Here is a 14132-nt window from a genome sequence, read left to right as displayed (position 1 = left end):
CAAGGAGTGAAGCAACCTGAAATTAAGGAGAAACTTCCTAAAAGTGAGAATAATTAAACTGTGGAACAACTTGCCATCAGAACTTGTGGATGCTTCATGACAGGACTTTAAGAAGAGACTGAATAGCCACTTGTCTGAAACGATAGGGTCTCCTGCTTAAGACCTCTAAGATTCTATTCTATTCTATTCTATTCTATTCTATTCTATTCTATTCTATTCTATTCTATTCTATTCTATTCTATTCTATTCCATTCCATTACCATATCTGGGGCAAGAACATTCATAATTATATGCGAAATAGAAAAATGCTCATTCTTCTCAACAGCATCTGGGGGTATTTTGTTGCATCGGACATGCCGAACTTTGTCAATTGAACAAAGAGCCGGAAGTATAGTCACCAATAAACCCTTAGTCGTCCGATCTCCTATTCCTCGGAAATTATCCCCCTTCTCCAAGCTCGCAATGTTTACCTTATTTCCAGTTTCTGAAACAACCAGCAAATATTTCCGCCTTCCCCTTCTGTCACCTAGGCAAATGTGAACAATTCATAGACTGTTTGCAGCCGTCACATCCTGTGATTGCCCAGCTGAAGTTCTCCAGCAAAAGGGACAGATGTCAATAAAGTGATCTGAGCCTGTTTTCCACAGTGGTGATGGTTTTAAGAGACAAATGGTAACAATTTTCCTAAGAAAACCTCATTCTCCTATTCTTACCTTTAATTCCCCCCAAAAGAAAAAAAGAAAGAAAAAAAGTGCCACTCTTTCTCTGGTAATTGCTGTGAATAATTCTCTAGAAGGTTGGTAAGTTGAGGCTGAGTTAAGGATTTCTACTTCTCAAACGATGCCAGACCTGATTGTAGGGATGGAGAAGTTGTTCCCTCAGGGCTCTCTAGAAGGAACAATGGTCTGGCTGGAGTTACCCTTTTCTCCATTATTTTTAACAACAATAGCAATAGTATTTAGAATTATATACTTTACAGCAATTTTTGGGTGGTTTCCAATGTCAGCATTATTTGAATATTGCCCCCAACAATCTGGATCCTCATTTTACCAACTTTAGAAGGATTGAAAGTGACCTTGAGCCTCCTCAAGATCGAACTCCAAGCTGTGGGCAAAGTTTGCCTGCAATACTGCATTTAACAATTGCGTCACCAGGAGTCCTAATTGGGAGAGAAGGCACTTAACACTGAATAGAGTGTCTGATGGATACTATTCAGTGAGTTGTTTGCAGATGATTTCTCCAGCACTTCTTGGAATATGGATAGTCCTATCCTGGCAATCTTTGGTGAATAAATCCTCATAAAGCTTCTTGAAGATGCCCTGCTGTATTTCTAATTACTAGGGCTGTGCAGGGCTTCAGATACAAAAGTAAAAACATGCTACAGAACATGTAGGGGTCAGACATAAGACTTGTCTGCCACTTCCTAAACATTCACATTCCTCAGTGCTCCCAAATATATCTTTATGCTTTTGAATTGGAAGACCTGCACAGCCCTGTTGTTTATATATGTATAATGTACTCTTTTCCAATTTTTTCTCTGTGTAATTAGTTGCTGGAGCAAAGTCTCCACACTAATGTTTTTAGAGCCCATTTACAAGTTGTGAAGAGTCAGCCTTTTTTTAAAGGACCAACTGAATTTTTATAAAGGCTGTCCAGCTGAGCAGCTTTAATTCTATAGTTAAATATCAGTGTTGTACTTTCTCTTTCTAGCCCTCTAGCCGTATTTATCAATTTAAGAAACTGATAAGATCAGACTAGTGCAGGAAAGAGGTTTTCTTCATATTTCAGCTGAAAGAACTTTAGAAATGACTGCTTGATCTATCATGTGATGTTATAAATGGAAAATTCCGGAACTTTTTCTTTCTTTTCAGAACGCTCTTGTTGGTGTTGGGAGTGAGGACAAACAGGCTAGGCAAGATCAAATCTTCCCCGTCCACTTCCAGTTGAATTAATCCTCACGGATTTTCCTGTTTTTTTTGGGAGCTGTATTTGATAATTACAATTCAGCTGCGTTAGGAGGGGGGTCTATTTTTTTGGGGGGGGGGATGTTCGAAAAAGTGGCTCCTTTATAAACTAAGGATCGAAGTATTAGATAATTAGCGAAACTTTCTCAAACAGCTGTATTGTATAACCACGTTTTCACCAAAAGAACATTTGTGACTAACAAGCTAATTTCGAGAGAAAAGGCGTGGGGACCAAACGAAAAAGTGTGCGGTGCACGCCACTTCGGGTTGCACGCCGAAGGTACCTTCTCCGTAGAAGCCTTTGCAAGGGGGCGGAGTGGGTGGAGTCCGAGTACAAAAGCGACCGAGGTGCCGCGGACTGTCACTCGGCGATGAGGATGTGCGTAGCTCTGGTTTCTGCTTTCCTGGGCTGCTCGCTAGCGACCCTCCTCCTGCTGAAATGGCGGAAGAGGAGGCAGGTCCAAGGCAAGATAGCCAAGGCGAGGAGCCGGCGGCAGCGCGTGTTCGAGCAAATGGGGAGAGCCGCTCAGCGCTTCCAAGAGCAGGTCAGGGGAAGCCGTTGTGGTGTTTTTTTTTTTTTTCTCCCCCCCCCCCCCGCTCTGCCAGTTCGAGAAAGTCTGTGCAACAAGCAGACCTCCATCCCCACGTTCACAGATAGGGAGAGGCAAGAGGGGTACGCTTCGAAATGGGGATGGACTTGCTCCGGGAGAGTTACTTTCTTGCAGTCTTTTTTTAAAGGAATGAAGCTCCTAGTTTCATTTTGTTATGTGCTCCGGGCCACTTTCCTTTGTGACCAGAGGCAAGCTCGCCTGACCAATAACCAGCCAAGACACAGTGAAGGCCTTTTGTTTCGTTTATTGCAATAAGCGGGGAGCTTGGTTCTCTCCAAAGTTTTAACCCAAAATATTTCCTTCTTTTATTCATCCCTATCACCGCTATAGCCCTCCTCTTTCCCCATTGGCTGAGGTAGTATGAGGTTATACTCTTTCTGACTGCCTATACACATTTCCTGATAACATATTAAATCATATTCACATATACCAGTGTTTCCCAAACTTGACAATTTTAAGGCATGTGGAATTCTGGGAGTTGAAGTCCTCATGCCTTAAAATTGTCAAGTTTGGGAAACACTGACATATACAATAAGAATAAGAAAAATTAGACATTTAAATGGTTATTTTAAACTCAGTAGATATTTATGTCCCCATTTTAAACAATAAGTTCTTTTCCTGCTTTTCAATTCAGTGTGCCTCTCATCTTATTTTGCTTATTTTCCTATTCCCCAACCTATCTTTTCCTGGCTAGCCATTTCCTATATATTTTTATGGCTTCTCTTCTTCCTTTCTCAGACCTAACTATTTTTGCCTACATATTTCCTTTACATCCTTTCTTTGTTAACCTTTCCTCTTTCCCACCATAGCTTCTCTACTCAGTATATTTCCACTGCAGCAAATTCAATTTTAAATTTCTCTTTCAATATTAAATTTTGAAGATCTTTCATTTACTTCTATCAAATCCCCCCTTTTGATTTTTATTACACTGAAAGGTTTTCATTATCATACTTAGAAAATCTTATAACCATTAACTGTATAACTTCTTCTTTTCATAAGACTTTCCTAAAAGCTTTTCCTACAGCTTTGGTTAAAATAGATCCACATAAAGGAATACATTGCAGACATGCACAACACATAAGTCCTACAACCACTAAAAAATTTAAGCCTAGAAACATTTTTCTTAACGGAGGTGGCGCAGCAGTTAGAGTGCAGTACTGCAGGCCACTTTAGCTGACTGTGCTCAGCAGGTCAGTGGTTCAAATCTCACCGGCTCAAGGTTGACTCAGCCTTCCATCCTTCCGGGGTAGGTAAAATGAGGACCCAGATTGTTGGGGGCAATGTAAATATATATATACATTGCTTACTGGTGTACACCGCTTAGAGAGTGCTTGCACTTAAAGCGGTATATAAGTCTCATAAATAAATAAATAAATAAATAAATAAATAAATAAATAAATAAATTCAGTGTTGGGAAACCAATTAGTTAACCAATTCCAATCACCCCACATATTTCCATACTTTTGTTCAGGAGCTTTGGCCACATTCCTGATTCCTTTTGCAATATCCATTCTGCTTCATGATTGTCATCTACCTTTAAATCCCACAAATTTTTACCTTTATTTCCCAGGCTGTTCTGGTATGTTGTCTTCAGTAATATTAGAAGTAGAATCCACCCCTCATGATTATTACACAGTATTTCACATCCACAAATTGATCCACAATTACAACAATAATAACAGATACAGCAATCACAGTGATAATAACAAAAGATATACATTTACCACCTAATTCTTACAATGTACAGTTCTATGTTTTCAGTTTCTAAAGGTATGATTTCTGTCTTAGTTATTCATTTTATTTGTAACAAACCATTTTTACTTCTCTGATGAGTCACCACCAACATTTTTGTTCTTCATCTGGGGTCACCTGAAATTCTAATAGAAATATTCAAAATAAGTAGGGGTACTGGTCCACTACCCATTCAAGTTCTTTTAAACGTGGCTTTTAGTCCTTGTCCTGGAATAACCGTCCACCCTCTTTCAGGTCCAGTCACCACCTTTACTCGTGTGTAGTGAGTCCAACCCTTCTCAGCCCTCTGGACAGCAAATTTAACATAAGGAACTTCCTTTCTTTGGTTGTAGAAGTTCCTCCTTCCACTTATGTATCAGCACCCACTGTCCCGGCTGGATCTTATGGACTGGAAATTCCAAAAGGAGTTGTTTGCGCCACCAAGCCTTCCTGTCAAAAAGAAGACAGAGACCCCAGTACTTGTTCTACATTTAGCTATTTGTCTCCCTCCTTTGGGAGCCTTAACCCTTTATTAACCCTTTTACATATCAAACATCCCTCTGTAGCCCTTTGGGCTAACCCATAAATTCCAAGGGTAGCATAGAATTTCAAATACATTTCTACCTATGCTTTAATTCCCCAATGACTCCCCTCATATAGTTTTTGGATCACTATTCTTGCAGTACCTTGTGATAACCACAGAATCCCCTTAAGACCATTTTTGTTGTTTGGTAATTATAAATCTACTATATCCTCAATCCTTTTACAATCTATTTTCCTTTCCCCTTCAACTATAATATATTCTGGATATTTTACCCCCTTTCATACCAATTGGGCTTTATCTGCTAAACACCCTCAATCCTTTCTTCTGCCAAAAAGTTGCTTTCCCATTTCTTTAGAATTCCCAGAATAAGATCTTACAAAATTGGGAAGCTACATAAAAATGTATTTGCTTCCACATCTTAAAAGTGGAGGAAATAAAAGAAAGAAAGAAAAAAATCATTTGTCCTGTATCAGATAGACTATACTTGTCCATGGAAGCTCTATCAAAAATTGTCACATTTTTCTTTCTCCTCCCCCTTTCACTCTGATTAGATACCATGTTACAAAAATATAACTCAATAAACTTATTTTAAATAACACATTCTGGATTTTAAAAGGTAAAGCACATAGGCTCACCAATTAGCATTGGGCCAACATTTCTGGAATGCCTTTTGTCTCAGGCAAATAACATTCAGATCACTCTTGTGGCAGCACATATACAAAACTTTTGCTTGAAACAGCCCTCAGGAGGAAAATTGCCATAACGTTTACAGAAGTGGCTTGCCAAAACCTCCCTCCTAGGGCTGAACAAAAATAAACCAGCCCCAACACACTCAGCCAACCCTCATGGCTAAAGCAGGATTTGAACTCAAATCCAGCCTTGCAGTCTGTGGTTATAACCCTGAAACCAAATTGGTTTTCTATAAAGATTTCCCTTCCCCTCCTTGGCTCCGAGGAAAAGGAAAACAAGTTGGACACACACAGTATGCAGCAATTAATCATCTTTTTTTTTGCAGTAGCAAGGAGTCCCAAAGACACATATTTATCAGATGTTAAATAAAACATCATAAGATTGTTCCTTTGACAAGAATACCCTCAAATGCATTATTAAGGATAAATTCAAACTAAAATGCAAAGGAAGATCACTGAAGCATGCCACACATACAAAAACAGAATATCAGAGTTGGATGGGACATTAGAGGTCCTCTAGTCCAACCCCTTACTGAAACAGGAAACTCTATCCATTTCAGACCCTATCAATTTCTAACCTCCTCCCAAAAACCTCCAATAATGAAGCATCCACAGTTTCTGGAGAAAATTATCCCACTGATTAATTATTCTTACAGTCAGGAAATTTTACCCAATTTCTGTTCTTTAAAAACACACATACACGCAAGCAAACATGCAGACAGAAACTGCCTCCCCCTCCTTTTTCATCTTCTTTTTTTTCTGCATCTCTTACTTCTCCAAGGCAGAAATTCTTGTGTTAAAAAAAGTAACAAACTAAATATGTTTAAAAGGATTGCTCAAAAATTTCACCCCCCCTTCAATAGCCCTTCCACATGGGCTTTAAACCCATTCTTCCTTCCAATGTAATGTTATACTGTATCTGGTAAATTACTTCACCGGGGTTCTTTAAAGTCACCTTTAAAGGATCCATGTGTACCTCTCTTCTATTGCCCTCTTGGGCCCGTATAAGAGTGTCCACTTTTCCTTGAGTTTCCTCACTCAAGATCATAATATTTACAATTGTTTCTCTTTCATTCCCCATAATAACAAACCCCAATTTACCAATTTAGTACCTCCTGGCCAAATTGCAGCTCCCTTTAACCAATACAAAGTTCAGGTCCTTTTACTATTGTCTGGACCATAGCAGATTTAAATATTGTTGCTTCTACTCCATGTCCCCAATATCCTGATCCTTAATCTTCTCTTTCCCAATTTGCATTCCTGGAGGTATATAGTTTAGGGTAAATCTGGTGGTCCGGAATCCACCAAGTACACCCTTTCCTCCTCCAGGAATCCAACCTTTAAGGTTTATCAGGGGTTCCTAAAAAGCTGGACCAAAAAACAGATTAGTCCCCTGACACCCCTAATCCTCAAAATTCACCAAATTTGCTAGTTCTTCCCCCTCCTTCCTCTTAAGGTACTCATTTTCCCAGTGTCCTTCCTCCTTACAAAAGGCACATTTATTTATTTAAGGACTGGGGAAAATTTTTCTCCTAGGGATTTATATCCCCTGGTGCCAACTGGCTGTCCTCACCCCCAGCCTGCCTTACTGATTTCCTAATTACTCTTCCCCATCCTCTTTGCTGGCCTGTTTGCAACAATTGAGCCATGATTTTTATCTTATCTTACGTTTATCTCTCTCTTCTTCTCTCTTCGCATATACTTTCTGAGCCTCTTTTACCGGTAATAAATCTTCTATTGTTTTAGTTTTCCATGTGTCTAATTTCTGCATTTGTACCCTAATACCTTCCCATGCTTTCCATTGGTCCTAAAAACATTTCTAACCTGTTTTCCTACTCCAATAGGATCTTCTATTAGTTTGGGCAATTCTTTCCTAGATTGCCTGATTTCAAAAGCTGTTAGGGGGGACAATCCCCCCCCCCCCCTCGGAGAGAGGTTTTCCCCTCTCTTGTCATCTTCCAAACTATAGGAGCCTCAAGAAATACATAGCTTTCTACTTAACTCTTTCACACAAAATAGCAGATCAGAGTTCTCGCCTTTCATCCTGGCCAGGCATAAAACTTCACACAGCTCCTTTCTTTCTCTCTCTTCCCCTCTCTTCCATCTGATTATTTCCATTCTTTTAACACCTTCCATTGTTCTTCTAATAACTAAGAAACTTCTTCACCCTTTCTTGCTTTTACACCAGACACAAAAAAATTCCAAATGCTTCACCCCAGGCAAAACAATCGTTCTTATTTTCAAGGAGCTTTTTCAAAGCCAATGAGTTCCATTTCCCAAATTTCCTTTTGGAATAAGACCTTGTTGTTTTTGTATATTACTGTTAGAGGGTCTCTCTTCCCCTCCCCCTCTTTTAGAAATGAGTCAACACAAACCCCAAACGCACAAACCCTTAAACATCATTTCCACTTTAAATTTCCACTTTTACTCTTTTGGGGCAACTTGTAGCTTGTTCTCCAGGCAGTGGGGAAATGCAAGGAGTGTTTCTGGTAGACCTTAACCACTGCCTATCCATTCCCCACTGCTCTAAGCCAAGCTGAGAAGCCCAATTTAATTTATTGGCTGGCCAAACATGCACTTAGGCCAGGTATAGCAAATGCCTTGTTTAAAGCATTGACTTAAAATACTTCAACATTCTCCCTAAGGGACTCCCATCTCCCTAAGGGATTCATTCCAGAATGTAAATACCTTTCCTCTTTTTCCTTATTGGCCGGCACACTGGCTGGGGAGGTGTCCCTCCTCTTCAAACTCTTATTGCCCATTAACATTTCTCTGATATATAGATACCCCTCTGGTATCTTACCTGTCAAGCTGAGTTGAAGTCCTTCCTTAGGTCGGCCGACTTTCCCTTAGGTTTCACTGGGTCCTGGCTTTCCGTCTCGGGATCTTCAATTCCTCCTTGTTTGAGCAGGGGCAATCCGACCTTTAGGGCTGGGAATTTTAAATTTCTCTTTCAATATTACATTTTGAAGATCTTTCATTTACTTCTATCAATTTTTTTTTTCATTCCACACCCAAAAAATCCCGTCAAGTGTCTGGGTTCTAGAGATTTAAATTCTGCTCTCTATGAATTCAGTTTCGCTATTCTGAGTTGCAGGAGATCACTGGGCAGTTGAGGTGGAGAAGTTGGAAGGTTTTGGTATGCACATGTCTGACAAGTATTTTTTTTTTTTGTTCAATTTATATGGGCACCTATCTCAAATTGATGTCTGGATGGGTAACAATTAAATGAGGTTAAAATAGACCAACATCATAAATAATTTATATGGCTTTATCTAATAAAACACTTCTATTTTGTATTTTATCTGATTAGAATATTAGTCACTGTATGCAGAATTGGAAATTTGCCTGTGCTTATTGTGTACTTCATCAGAGTCAAGGTTTTCTCTTGAGTAAAAGGCTGTTTCATTTTCATAATTAAAATGAAGACTGTCCAAAGAAAAGATCTTCATCAAGATCCAGTCCATGCTGGGAATAATCAAAATGGAGACTGCTTTAGAAAGGTTGTAGTTTATTGAAGAGCAAAGCCAGACAGAAAGATGGCTTTGGGAAAACTGACCACATGTAGTAGGGAGTGGTGGGTTTTTATACTTCAGAACTCATCCATCTTCTTGGATGAGAAGAAGCTTCTTAGATGAGAAGTGAAATGTCTTCAAGGAAAAACAGCATCCAATTGCATTTTGAAAAAAGCATCTTTGGAAGAGCCATGACCTGGATGACTGACAATCTTCATAAACATTCCCCAAACAAATGGAGCCTCCTTAAACCTCTTTAATCCCCACAGTCACATGATCAAAATTGCTATCCTTTCCTTTTCTTCCTCTTCCCTTCCCAACAAAGAGTAAGCCGTTGCTGCTGGGTGAGAAAGGGAGTAAAGGATTGTGAGATTGGCTGGGAAACTGTCATGGAACATTGAAAATGAAGATCATGTGACTGCACCAGCAGCCAGTAGCAGTTACAGCTTTCTCAAATTTTAATACCTCAAGAATCGGGTCCCAGATTTTGGACACGTTCTGTAAGTTAGCCCATTTGAGGTACCTTGCTTCAAAAACTGTTGCCCTATGGTGCACCATTTTGCCCAGTTAAAGATCATAACAACAAGAGTTTTTAGGAATATATAGATAAACTGATGATAATGTATTAATACTTTCCTAATTATCCTGTGTTTAATCGCTGCCAAAAATGTGACTGAGCAAGAACCGCATTAATATTTTTCATGAAACACACATTTTACATGTATAAGGTTGAATCTGCTTAGCATTGTTTTTAATATGGATCAGAGCATCAGTTAGAGGACTGATTAGTTTATACTGGACTCAGCTTCAGCTATATTACAAAAATCCTAAATTTTTATAGATAAATTACATAAGAAGCAGTGTTTTATTATACATGAGGATTTTTTCTCTTTCAGAATCCAAATCACCAACCAGAACCTATTTTATCACTGAGTTTGCCTGAACTCTGTCAGAAACTTGAAGATGGTTCACTTACACCTGAGAGTGTTGTCTACACCTATGTGGACAAGGTGAGGCATCATTCCCTAAGTTAACAAAAATGAGAACTATGTGTAGGATAGGATTCTTATGATTCAGCTGAAATTTCCTGAGGATCCATAAACATGTTTTAAAAAGTAGATTTGAAAATTGTTTTAGGAATCTGCATATTTCTTGTGGATCACACATATATCTATGGCATCTTCTTTGCTATTGCTGTAATAAGGGTCTCAGTAGTATTAGCAAATTTATCTCTCCTGCAAAGAAAGCATTTTGTCAGTGAGGCAATAAACTTCATAAACACATTCTCTGGCTAATTGTTCAGAAAAAAAGCACTCATTGAATCAGTGATTAAATAGTCCAAGGTAAGGTATACATAGTTTCTTTCCCAAAAAAAGCCAACAATGGATAATCTTTTCAAGCCTTAATCAAGAAATAATTTGATAATAAATATATAGAAATGAAACTTCTAGTAAGAAAGAACAAATTGGCCTATAGCAGAAATAGATTCAAAGTAGCAATACCTACCTGACCTTGGAAAGTTCAGCAGAATGAAAGCTGGTTTTAGTATTTGGGTGGGAGAACAACAGGAAAACTTAGGGCTATAAGGCAGTTTAGTTTGGCAAACTGAAAAAATATCCTAGAACAGTGGTTCTCAACCTTTTTAATGCCGCGACCCCCAACCGGTCGTAAGTCGAGGACTACTCAACCGGTCGTAAGTCAAGGACTATTCAACTGGTGCAGCACCATTTGCAGAATGGGACTTTTGGCGGGCTCAGCAGGGCAGAGACAGCCTGGACAATTCCTATTGGCTTTTGAAAGCCAATAGAATTAGAATCTATTCAAGAGAGTCTATTCTATTGGCTTTCAAAAGCCAATAGAATAAAAGGGAGTAGCACAGCTAAGGAAAAGGGGAAAAAATGGCGGACTGCGTTGTTTGGCGACCCCCGTGAAATGGTCGTTCAACCCCAAATGGGGTCCCGACCCACAGGTTGAGAACCACTGTCCTAGAAGAAGACAGTAGTAATATTCCATATTGTTACCAAAACCAGCTATTAAATGTGATTGTGAAACATAAAGAGCCGACCTTGATTCAAAGACTCAAGCAAGAATCGTATTTTTTATTTTTTAACCTTCTGAGACTGATATTATATACCTGCTGAGTGAAAGATTTTACCCTGGAATATTCAGAACCTACTTAGCTTCTACATTGGGGCGTTCCAGTCTTTAGATATGAGAATCATTTTGAGAAAAAGAAAAGGGTAACATAACTCACAAGAGAAAGTAAAGAGGTAGAGGAAGCAATTCTCTTCAGGCATGAGGTAATTTTGTAGACCAAATGGACTTGCCTTCGAGTTGTTTTTTTTTCTCCTCTTGTAAAGGTGGGCTTCATTTCACAGGAGAAATGAAGAGATTGTCTTTCCCTGCTTTTTTCTAGGCCTTGAGGGTGACTGCAGATGTCAACTGCATAACCGATTACATAGCAGAGGAATCCCAGCTTCTGCGTATGAACAGCGAAGGGGAAAAGGGCTTGCTCTATGGAGTTCCCGTCAGCATAAAGGATTCCATTAACTGCAAGGTATCGCAGGGGTGGGCCTTGAGTGGGTATGCGGAGCTCTTGTTGGTTTCTTGTATGGCTTTAAGATGTGTGTTTAAATTTGTGAGTGGTTTTGCAATTAGACAGCTTTTAAATCAAATAACCAAAAATCCATGTTGCATGCTGTGTGGGAAATCAGCTATATCTTAAAAATGTGCTAGAAAATGTGTTTAGATCTGTGATAACCAAAATAAAATGTACCTTATGCTAAAGCGTGTTTCACAGCAGTCTTAACATTGATTGCTGTCTGCTAAAACATATGAAGTTCTCTGATACCATTTATTACATATGGTTTCTTTAAATGTGATTTTTTAAAATTATATTTCTTTTTTAAAAAAGCATTAAAATACAAACTAATATAAAAGGAAAGGGGGAAGGGAATAATAGGACAAGTTAAAAAATAACAAAAAAACCCCAAATATATAACATGACCTCCAACTTTTTCTAACAAAGAAATTTTAACACAATAGCCTCTCTTATGAATAATACCAATACTTAAAATGCCTTATCAAATTAATATTCAACATTCAAAAAATATATTCATAATATATTCTTCACTTAACTTTAGTCTAACATACTAAACTGACAAATATAAATAAAATTAAGACTCCTCAATATTTCTCTAGTCAAATCAAATCTCGTACTCAAAATCCAAAGTCAAAACCTGATTTTTCTCCTTGCTTTTTAAGAAATCTAACAGTGGTCTCCAAGTTAGAAGAAAGTTAGTCAAGTTATTTTTTTCTGATTAAAGCAGTCAACTTCACCATCCAGCTAGTTCTATTTTCTGTAAAGAATTTGTCCTTGGACCGTCTGCATAATAATATTCTTAATGTTCTACAGGACAATGGATAAAAACATTATCAATTTACTGGTGCTTTTTAACATCTTAAACGCAGCATCACTGAATGTTACCTGATGTTTCTCTGGGGAACCGGAATTTCCTTCTCCTCTTTACATCTTTTTCCTCACCACAGGGCTCTGACACTACTTTGGGCTTTGTAAAACGTCTCTTCCAGCCGGCAGCAGAAGACGCTGTTATAGTGCAGGTGTTGAAACATCAAGGAGCAATTCCATTTGTAAAAACAAATGTTCCCCAATCTCTGTTGAGGTAAATCATGTATTTTTTATGTTTTGATTTTTCTATACAGATAATCCTCGACTTAAGACTATTCATTCAGTGATCATTTGAAGTTACAGTGGCACTGAAGGAAGGGACCAGGCGCTGAAGTTATAGCTCTTGCAGTACTCTTGCGGTCACATGATCAAAGTTCAGATGTTTGGCAGCTCTCCTGCATTTACAATCAGAGGAACTCAACTCAACTCTCTCACCCACCTATCTGCCTTTTGGGCCCTTGCCACCCTTGCTGACCTTTGCCATCTTCTTCCTCCTGCTGCTCCCCAGGCATGCTGTTACATGCGCTCCTGGGTTTGGCTTATGGTCACTCAACAGCTACACTCAAACCACTTTCACAGCTGGTTCTTTGGAATACAGTGGGACCCAGTGAAATTAAAATAAGAGTAAAACTTTTTTAGTAACATCATACATTTGCCCTTTCTCTCTCATATATATGCATTCCTCCATAGCTACCGGTACCCCTACCCCTACCCTTGTCCTTCTCAACTAGGCTGCCAGGCACTAGTTAGAGGAATGGAAGCCACCAAGTCTTAGGTCCAAAGACAAAGAGTAAGTGGGCTTCAGAGCCCCTTTTGTCCCCCAAAGTCCTTGCTTTGTTGATTCATAAAACTGGCAGCTACTTTTGCCTTGTTGATTTACAAGTCTGGTACCTGCTGATGGCACTTCGTGGGGGGGGGGGAGCATTTCCATGTGGTGAGGTGCAACTTGTTTTGTCTGGTTCAGGTGACATTCTTTTATTACCTTAGCAATTTTGTCTCGTCTATCTCCCAAAGAGATCTTTTAGACAAAATTCCTGGCTTTTTGTCCAGCCTGCTACAGCTTTAGGTATGTCAGCTTCAGCCTCATCTCACATATTCCTCCCCTAGGCATCGAGTTTAAACAACAGATGCCACAAAATAGGGTTGGGATGAATTCTCTAGCCTGTGAATTCTCTAGCCTGTAATTTCTCCCATCTGTTTTCAAAATTGGCCAGAGGGGACTATTAAAACAGCTTAAATTGCTAGTAAACTTTGTAATCACCATTTCAGCAGCCTTTAGAAATGGGTATTGTTTTTGGGGGCTTACACTAACATGTGTTCCACATTGGTTGCGATGGTCTTGGAACCAAAGCCTGCCAGTCAGAGATCTGTGAGGTAGATAAGGCTACAATGGAGATTTGTTTACCTAAAGAAAAACATGTAATAAGAGAAATTTCAGCTCCAGTATCCATCAGTTTGCTTAGGATCATTGTGGGTTAAAACAAAAGGGTAATTCCTCTCACTTTGAGGAGGAATTTCAATATTCCTCCCCACCCCATATTGTCAGTCAAGATCCATATATTTACTGTAGCAGAGGGACAGCTCTAGAAATTGACTAAAGGGGTGAGAT

General features: G+C 39.0%; 1 protein-coding gene across 2 annotated transcripts in view; it reads left to right on the top strand.

Moving 5' to 3' along the window:
* Positions 1 to 2314: 2314 nt before the first annotated feature.
* The window catches only part of LOC120297341 (fatty-acid amide hydrolase 1-like), a 28749-nt gene continuing 16931 nt past the window's right edge, over positions 2315 to 14132 (top strand). For both annotated transcript variants that reach the window (XM_039319871.1, XM_039319869.1), the window contains exons 1-4: positions 2315 to 2509; positions 9951 to 10064; positions 11471 to 11611; positions 12604 to 12737. In XM_039319871.1, the coding sequence (XP_039175805.1) occupies positions 2336 to 2509; positions 9951 to 10064; positions 11471 to 11611; positions 12604 to 12737 (563 nt within the window). In that variant the 5' untranslated portion in view covers positions 2315 to 2335. The remainder of the gene's footprint in view (positions 2510 to 9950; positions 10065 to 11470; positions 11612 to 12603; positions 12738 to 14132) is intronic.

This window comes from Crotalus tigris, unplaced genomic scaffold, assembly GCF_016545835.1.
Source record: "Crotalus tigris isolate CLP2741 ecotype Arizona unplaced genomic scaffold, ASM1654583v1 scf7180000023617.9722795, whole genome shotgun sequence".
Taxonomy (NCBI): Eukaryota; Metazoa; Chordata; class Lepidosauria; order Squamata; family Viperidae; genus Crotalus; species Crotalus tigris.
This window is presented reverse-complemented; position numbering and strand designations above follow the sequence as displayed.